The sequence below is a fragment of the Pongo abelii genome, chromosome 8 (genome assembly GCF_028885655.2).
Source record: "Pongo abelii isolate AG06213 chromosome 8, NHGRI_mPonAbe1-v2.0_pri, whole genome shotgun sequence".
In the NCBI taxonomy this organism is placed as follows: Eukaryota; Metazoa; Chordata; class Mammalia; order Primates; family Hominidae; genus Pongo; species Pongo abelii.
In genome coordinates this window covers 78302232-78311807 of record NC_071993.2, presented here as the reverse complement: position 1 = coordinate 78311807, position 9576 = coordinate 78302232, and the positions used below count along the sequence as shown (strand labels likewise).

At 34.3% G+C, this 9576-nt stretch overlaps 1 protein-coding gene across 1 annotated transcript in view; it reads right to left on the bottom strand.

Annotated features, from left to right (window-relative positions):
- Positions 1-325: 325 nt before the first annotated feature.
- CTNNA3 (catenin alpha 3) overlaps positions 326-9576 on the bottom strand; it is a 1821585-nt gene continuing 1812334 nt past the window's right edge. Inside the window, exon 18 of the mRNA XM_054522537.2 lies at positions 326-8445. Coding sequence (XP_054378512.1) covers positions 8158-8445 — 288 coding nt within the window. The 3' untranslated portion in view covers positions 326-8157. The remainder of the gene's footprint in view (positions 8446-9576) is intronic.

The following is a 9576-nucleotide window of genomic DNA, read 5'->3' as shown; positions in this document are numbered from 1 at the left end:
ACATTCTCAGAAAAGTTATTGATCATTTTCATAAAGTCCTAAGCTAAAGAACAACTCTTGAGCTACACAGATAGAACAATTAAAGGCATGTCTAATGCCCAAGACTAGTGCCTGTATTAGACCAAAAATGCTCATTTAGACTACGAATTTAATTCTATCAGATATGCTTCAGGTTACTTGTGTGCATGCAGTAGTTTGGAAAAGTGCCTTCCTGAATTATAATATATAAAACCGAAAGAGAATGAGAGTGAAGGTGACACTTAGAAACACATGGTTGGACTACTCAGCAATTTATTAATCTCCATTTTTTTCAACCTATCCAAGAAATCCACCACCAAATATCAACATAAAATGCATAGCTAATCTTTTCATTTGTATTGCTTCAACACACGTTTTAATTTTCAGTTGAACAAATTCTTAATGAGCTACAGAGTGACATGAGTTGAAATTAGAATAAAGTAAAATAATACTATATAACGAAAACAAACCCAGTGTTACATATGTGAAATAATGCAATTAAGAGCACAATTTAAAAAAATCATTGATTCAAACACAAAACACATGCAGGGTCTCAAACAAGGAATATTTGGGCTTCTATGTCAATGTCATAGGAAAGAGCTTTTTCTATTTCTGGATAAATATTTTATTTTTATTGATTGGCAAAAATACTTTAAGGATAAACATGGACCAGAAAGGCCTACGGTGTTTTTGCCAAATTTTATCTATAGCCAAAGCACAAAACTGCTTTGAACTGGTCATTAATATAATGGGCAGTTCATTCAATCACATTCTGTCTCTGCAGAGCAGGGTGAAATGAACAAGCAAAATGGTCAGAAACACCTCAAACACCACTAAACTTAAATTCCCAAGATATTGCTGCGATAAACATGACTATTATGAATTGGTTACTTTTATTTCATCTCAGAAAGTCTTAGTTTAAATCTGCTTTCATCCTAAATTATAATGTGCATATTACCTTCAGAGAGGTCACTACATTTAAGCTGTCAAAGTTGTTGCTTGTAATAGTGCATAAAGTAAAAGATTTTTTTTCCCCAAGTTGCTATGAAACTAGAGCCATAATCAAAATGGAAAACAGGGGCATCTGGAAATCTTTCTCTGGAAGTTTTAATTCCTATTTAATCACCCAACTTGCCCAATAAAATTTTGTTTTAAGCCTCAATTATTAGGTACTAAATTGGGCATAACATATGTCTACTTCTGTTTTCAGGGACTTGTTAGTCACGGATATGGAGGGAAAACTATTATGCTATCATTTAGGTCTAAGGAAATTGTCTTTGGAGGGACTGTACCACATGAGAAAAATTTACAAAATCAACAAATAGCACATCTTAACCCTGCAAGACAGTTGCTGAAATTCTCATATTTATATCCCTATGGACACAATGTATACTAATATGTAAAAATACAGCATTATAATGGTATAAGATTTGGCAAGCAATGGAATGTGATTTTTATAGTAGTTTAAAATTAATTTTATGTTTAAATATTCAGGAAGGAGGAAAGTTCTATTTAACTGAGAGCAGAGGCTAGCATCTCTGACTTACTCCTTTGCTTTACTAATGAACACTCCACTACAAATCTGGTGTTAAAAGTCCAGGTCAAGGAAATCCCCTAGTAGAAGCTCAACTCTCAGTGAATACCGCAGAGAGGTTCAGGTAATTTACACAGATGGGAAACTGATGTGACATACCTAAGGTTGGCCTGAGTCTGCAGAAATGGGCTGTCAGAATAGAAAAATAAGATATCTACACGCTTTTGAACAATTGATACAACTATTCAAAGGGGGCTTTAAATGTTTAAAGAAGTGTCACAGACCTCCAACACCAGATAACCAGAACTAAAAATAACCATCCTTCTTGAAAATGCCAAGGAAATAAACTTTGGAACTGGAAATATTTCATTTGAAATGAAAACACAGGAACTACTCTGCTAATATTAAGTAGCTTTTGTAGATGTTCTTAATTGAAGAAATATTTTGACATAATTGTTAGAAATCTGAGCCTCTTTGAAAGACAATTTTTTTCTTGAGGGCTTTCCTTTCCTACAGTTGGGAATAGGCACCATCATGACTACGAGATACATAAAAGTGAAGATCCCCAATATACACATCCCATTGCTCAAACTAGGAATGTGTGTATTTCTTATGTGGCTCCACCATAAGAAATATCAGAAAGTCATTTAATTCTCCAAGGCCTGAGATTTGAAAGCCTATCCAGCAACATGGGCAAGAAGAGTCTAGCCTTCAGTTGACTCTAAAAAAGGCCATGTAATTTTAAAAGACAAAGTTTACCTGTATTCAGGACATACTATGCACACATGTGACCTCCATAAAGAAGGAAAGATGTATTTGCTACAGTTTGGGTAAATCTCAAACACAGGGAAACTTTATCCTACTACAATAATCCTTGGCCAACACTCTGCTGCAATCTATAATTTTAAACACAGTCACACCTTAGCAGTAGAAGAGGAAAGGATTGGTGTCAACAAATGGTATTAACCAACCAATACTGAAGATGGGCTGAAACAGCCATTTTCATTGAAAATTTCTTCTCCATGGTAATAAAAGTAATTTGGCAAAGGTTGTCCTCTTATTTCAGATCACATAAAAAACTTACTTCCCATGTAACTGACACTCTTCATTCAGTTAATAGAGGTGAGAATATTCAGCTAATTATATATCTGTCTTGAATGATGTAAAATATATATTAATATTTTAAAGCCAGTGAGACTTTGAGCAAGATTCTTATCCTGTTTAACTCTCAGCTTCCTTGTCTATGGAATGATGTATATCCTATAGGGTTATTTGGAGGATTGAATAAGATAATAGGTAGCGTTTAACACAGAGCTGGCACGTGAGGGCAAGGATCACTATTTGTTTTGTTATATGGTGTATCCTAAGAACCTAGAACAGTGCCTGGAACATCACAGTTGTTTAACAAATAGCTGTTAAATATATAAATGTATGGTTACCCAGATTGGCTCTAATATTGGGAAGAATTTCACCTATCATCAGTCAGGAGAATGGCTGAATTTCTGTTTCTCAACTTGCAAACAATATTACTAAATCATGCTCAAAATATGTGTAGTTCATCCTTTTGCCTTCCACACGACTTCACCAAACCACCAAAACAAGTGTCTCATTCTGTCCTTAATATTTTCCTCAGGAGGGCTGCCTAATCTTCATAGAACCAAAAAACTCTCCCCTCATCTATGAAAGCTAAATGCTTCTGCAACTACGCCTCTCAGACCCATCTCTACCTCTGGCACCTTCTTATTTGTTGTCCCTTTAGACTACTCCATATTGTCTCCATTTTTCTCCAACTTACCAAACTCATATTGAATATCAATCCATGTGTTTTGTTCCCACAAACCAGTGGGGACTGCTAGATGCCGTAATGCAGCCAGCAGCCATGAAGCATCTCATCTCAGAATGAAACTTAAGGTCGGCCCCACAGCCCATCTATTGCCTGCAGATGGGATTCTGGTCAGATTGAGTTCCATTTGGAGACAGTTCTCTCAATTAACATTAGTTTCTTTTACAGTGTCCAGAAATGGATTCTATCTTGTCTGTTAGGGGGAAAATATTCACATGCAAGATGACTAGTGATTTAAAGTATTCTTTATTTTGCTTTAATAGAATATATGTTTTTGTTCATATGAATTGGTTAAAAATGCCAAAAAGGTATTTAAAATTTTACTTCTTCTCTTTCTCTTTAAGATGTCTAAGATAGTGTTAGCAGCTTCATTCAAAACATTTTTAACTACAACTAGTTTTAATAGCATCCATGTTTTCTTTCCTAATTAAAACCAAAATGCCAAAATAAAAACTCTCAAACTGCTATTGTTATTAGTCCTGGCTTATTTGTTTAGTGGTAAAATGGAAAATACTAACACTGAAAATATCATAATGGTATGGGAAAAGAGTCATAAAGAAAAAAATGGAATTTTCATATAAATAAAAACAGTAACATCTCAGGTGGCAGAAATTTTCCTACTTTACTTAAAAAGAATTATTAAAGTAATATAAAATTATGTTCTTTTTAACTAAAATATTTCTGACCTTACAAACAGAAAAAATGATTGCTAAATATACAATAGGCAGGCTGTCTTGGCAAAAAAATAGGCCAACAAAAGAAAGTACAGATGTCATTCAAATTCAGATTCTGGTGCCTGCTTTGCCAACCTAAAGAACTACTTACAATGAAAGTGAAAGAGGCTGTCTATTCTGCAATGAGTTCACAAGAGAACAGTGGATATCACCAGGAAAAGTCTCAGATCTTATTCCACTCATACTGCCACTATACAGAAATCTGTAGCCATGGGAACCACAATCTCTAGGACAGAAATGAACATTTGATACCAAAATTTAAGAATGTTTTGGGGAATAGAAAGACTAAAGGAATAATGTTGCTGGAAATTAAAATTCATAATTTTGACTAAAACTCTGTAAAATTTATTAGTCAATTTATACCTGGGATAGAGATGAGAGACAGGAGAGAGATATTTTTGGTTCACAGAAGAAGAGAAAAGGGCATTGATTGGAGTAATTTGCTGTGATGGGCAGTCCCGATTGCACTATTTTGGTAGGAAATTGTTAGCAATTAACAGAGGATACCTAGCCCAGAGGTGGGTGAGATGAGAACACCCTCAAAGTGAAGGTTCAGGAAGCCGTTGAAGTCACTTACTCTGTTGTTACACATTAGGCTTTTCAGCCACTCATTATTTAATTTGAGGAGCATTAATTATTTGGTCTGAAGGCCCAAGTTGCGCACTTAATTGTATATTCACAATTTTAGCTTGAAATTGAAACCGACTGCCTTTGAAGCTAAAGGTGTTAAGAATGCCAGACTGCAAGAATGGGTGTCTCTGTGTAGCTATGGAGGCCCTTATTCCCCGTACATAAGAGATTTTTATGGGGAACACATATGTTATATTGATCTTATGTTAAAAGATTTCAAAGGCCAGAAGGCACACTTGTGAATGTGAAGACCATATTGTTTTTTCTAATACATTTGTGATTTGCACTCATATAATAAATAATAAACTGAAAGGAACAATGAACAAATTAGCTTAGAAATTTAGTGTTTGAGTTTTTTCTTGACTCATTCAAGAACTATCCAGAAACTGACTTAGAAACATTTTACTCTAATAATTTTAATTTGTCATAAATTAAAGGGAACGATTTCTATTTCTCACTTTTTATATTTGATAAAAATCTTCAAATTTCTCTAATTAGAAGGCCCTTTAGTGGATTATTTCATATATTTTTTTAAATTTTCATTCTAATTCCAGTCTAACATTTGGCAGGGATACTGGTGGGTAACCAGGGATGGAACTGCTCCTGTGGGTGGTAAACACCCTCTCCTCCCTCTCAAGGAATGTTTTTCCCTATGTAAATTAACACAAATTGATTTCATTAAAGAGAAAGGTGAGTTCTTATTAGCAGGATCAAGCAAACGTATTATCAGAGGAAGCACTAATCTCTGTGATGAGACATCAAAAGGTACATAGGTGGATCACCAAATTATCACTCTCATTAAGAAATTTCTGGCATTCCTCTGCAGAAGAAATACCTAAATATAAATGTGTCATGCTGATTAGTTTTTAACTACATAATGGAGAGATTTATTCATATCTTGCTGCTAGTTTTTCTTGCATGTAAGCATTTGTTTTATCAGCAGGTTTGAAACAAACTAAATCTTGAAATGCTGCCTACTACAGGAATTCACTCAGGTGGACAGACAGATGCATTTTTCAGCTGTATGCATCTTGTTTTTATGTCACCATTGATTACTACAGCAGATTAACTCCTAGGATATTCATTGAGTTAAAATTCTTATTGTTTTATTTAATTATAGTTTGCTTTGAGCTAAGCTGAAAATCTGCCTGGGTTAAAGAGGAGACATTGTTCACATCTCACTTTGGGTAAAAAGTCATTTTTATCAAAGAGATGGAGGTTATTTGGTAATTGTATAATTTCAAGTTATTTCTGTTCTTTTGGTGTCCAATACTGCATGTTCTAAACTCCAACATGTGGAAAGATGATGTTGGGTCAAGTGGACATTAGATTTTCTAAATGAGACCCTTATGATCCTTGTGAATGTGGCTTTAGGAGCTAAGATATACAGCTGCTAGTTTGGTGATTTCAAAAAAATGTTCTATACAGCTGGTAGTTTGGTGATTAAAAGAAAATTCCCCTCCCCACTAAATTATAAATTTATACTTCTATCTGGAAGAAGGATGTACCACAGGTGTCACCCTTGCAACATCTACACTTAGAGCAGAAAATGATGGCAGTATTTCAATAAAAGAAAATCTCTATTTGCCTCAATCATCTAGATAATTCTGAAAAACAGAGTCGTCTGAATTCCCTAATTCCTTTCTTCACTGCCTTTTCTTCTGGGCAGTGCATTCTGTTCAGAATAGTTATTGTAGGCCAGTCTATGGTGCAAAACAGGGAGGAGTTTATTGCCTTCACCTCCTAGGAAGTTTTACACTGAGCTCAGGCAATCCAGCTACTTAGAAGATTGAAATAATTCATTACAAGAAATTTAACATTTCCTGCATAATAATGACCTATAAAATAGATCCTTCTTTTCCCATACCATTATGCTTAAGATTCCACACATATCGTACTGTCAATCTTTATGCTCTCATATGTTTCATGCATCCTTTTACCCAAACTGGTTCTCCTAATATCAACTGGCATTGTATGTGTAAATTTTTTTCTCATCAATCTAAGGTTACATCGTTGCTGAAACAACTCTCATCAGTGGCAATGTTTTACAAGTAAAAAGTTACAATATAATACTATTATGATAATGTAGAATAGAAAATGTTTTTTAAAGTCTGTGAATCAGAACTCTATGAATGAGAAAAAATGAAAACAAAACTTATAGCCTCCAAAGAGTTTCTGTTAAGGACATTTTGTGAAAGACAGAGAGAGGCAGGTCATCAGGGGATAGAAAAAGACAGAGAGAATGATACAGAGAGGTACACTAGACTCTGAGACTATTATGAAGTCCATTATGAACTCAACTAGGAATGAACACAGTGACTGGAGTTATAAAATGACCCCAGTGACTTTTATTTAAAAGAACATTATTAAAATCACTCCAGCTTCATTGCCATTAACTTTGCTTCATAGTTCAATGGTACAATTCAAGCAGTTATATTTTACTCAACATCAGAAGGTTTTTCAAACTGGCATTTTCCTTTTAATTACAATTGCAAGCTGATAAAAATGTATTTTTATGTTTGTAAAAATAGGGTCATACAGAACTTACACTTCTGTTATTATTAATATAACTCACTTTGGGATACAGTCTGGTGTCTCATTTTCCCATTGGGTGATAACTCTTCTTTCACATATGTATTCGGATAGGCCTAACACTCAAAAGTACGGAACTCTCTAACACACTGGAAACCCAAAAGGTGCATATGTGGCATCAGAACTCATTGTAACCTTTATAATGTTAAGAAAGCCTTTCATTAATAACCAAGGTTGACCTTCAAAATCCAGCAAGTAGCCTGACTACTCAAATTTGATTAGTTTATAATGGATGTTAGCCTAATAAGTTGACAATGAGTACAGCTATCTAGAGATTAAAAGGTTGTTTTTTTGCTATGGCAGGAATCATACATTTCTGCCAGGTTAGGTGCCAGGTTAGATCAGATAAAGAAAGCATGGAGATTAAATGGGAAAATATTTTATAAAATTCTTTTTTTTCTATTAAAAAACCAAGTTCGGCGCTCATGTTAGTGTTTTAATTCAAGATAAGGTTGATAAGTGTACTTGAAGTATTACAGATAAACAGGACTCTCTGGCATCTCCTGTGTTTATTTGGTAACGAATAGTAGATCATCTCTATGATGGGAAAGGCTGAATGAGACGTGATAATTTCATTCATTCAACAAGCAGATATGCATTAACTATTAGGTGTTGACCATACAGAAATGACAGTGACATGATCCCAAATATATATTTCTTTTGTTGATCTAGCGCCCAATATTTTATGTTATTTGTGAGTTAAAACACCAAAACTTAGTGAAATTACAGAACTTCTTAAGTGTAAAATAAAGCAGTGTGGTTAGCCAGGATTTTGTCATTTAGGCACTATATGTAGAATAGTGGTTTCAGTAGATTTGTCTTCCTCTAAATTCACTCATGACTTGCAATGGATGGATTTTTTTCTTTGCTGAGCCTCGTCTGACAGCTGCACACGTTTCCTCTGGCTTCTCTCTTTTAATCAAGGGTTTTTTTGCAGGAGCCTTCATTCTCCACATCACAACTGGGTGCCGGGGCCCAGCAGGACTCTGGATTCGGATGATCTTGGTTGAGGCAATGTAAGACATTTTCACTGTTTGCACTACAGCATTCATTAAGTTTTTGGCTGCTTGGATCAGGGATGTGACACTGTCCAGCTGTAGGGAAAAAAAAAAAAGAAAAAAGAGCTATCATTCCAGAATGCAATTAAGAATTTAAAGAGATTTAATGTTATAGAAGCTAAAGAATATCACTTTGCTTTTACCTCAGAAATTAATGAGTTAATCATTTTATCTAACTATATATAATTATCTACCTCAATCAATACATCCATTTTTGTTCACTTATCTATTGATCCACAATCTATCTTCTAAGATGATATCATAGAGAAATTAATTTCTTCCTCTTGGCTTTCAGTGACATCATATAAATTCTTCAGGGCCCCAATCCACATAATATCCCAAGGCCACATGGTCACTCTTTTCTTTGTAATGGATTTTTCTATTTCCAGGAGATAATCCTGAGCTCCTTCTGTAAGTCAGGATTATCTGCAATAAAATCTATAAATAATTTTATATGAACAACAATTGAAAATTCTCCTCAGGGAATAGTTCAAGATAAATATCATACATGCATGTAGGTATAGACACGCATATATACTACTCTCTTTCTTTCCCAAATAATTGCATCAAATAATTATTTCCCAAATAATTGCACCTAAAAGGGTCTCTTTTTCTTAACACAGAACTCTTATTTTATCCTGCAGTATTTTAAAATAAAATTGGGGCTCTATAATCAAATGAAATTGAGTTTAAATTTCAGGTCTGCCATTTGGTAACTTGGAAAAATCATTTAACCATTTTTGCCCTAGTTTTTTTTTCCACTATTAAAAAGAAAAAAAAAAGCATGTCTATTAAAGAAAAGGTAATACATGTAAATAAACTAGTAGAGTAACTGCCAAATAGTTGATTTTTATTAAATATTATTTCCTTTTTTGCTATGAAGACTGACAAAATTGCTTAATGGTAAAGAGGCATTAATGAGATTAAGAAAAAAACATTTTTTCACATGATTCTGTTTTTGTTATATTTTCTGGTTTGGGTACACAAGCAATCTCAAGGAAAAATGAAATGGTATTCCTAGAATCTTACAAAATACCTTGGAACTAAGCTAAGTTGATTTTTTTTTTTTTTTTTTTTTTTTTTTTGAGACAGAGTCTCCCTGTTGTCGCCCAGGCTGGGGTGCAATGGCGTGATCTTGGCTCACTGCAACCTCTGCCTCCCAGGCTC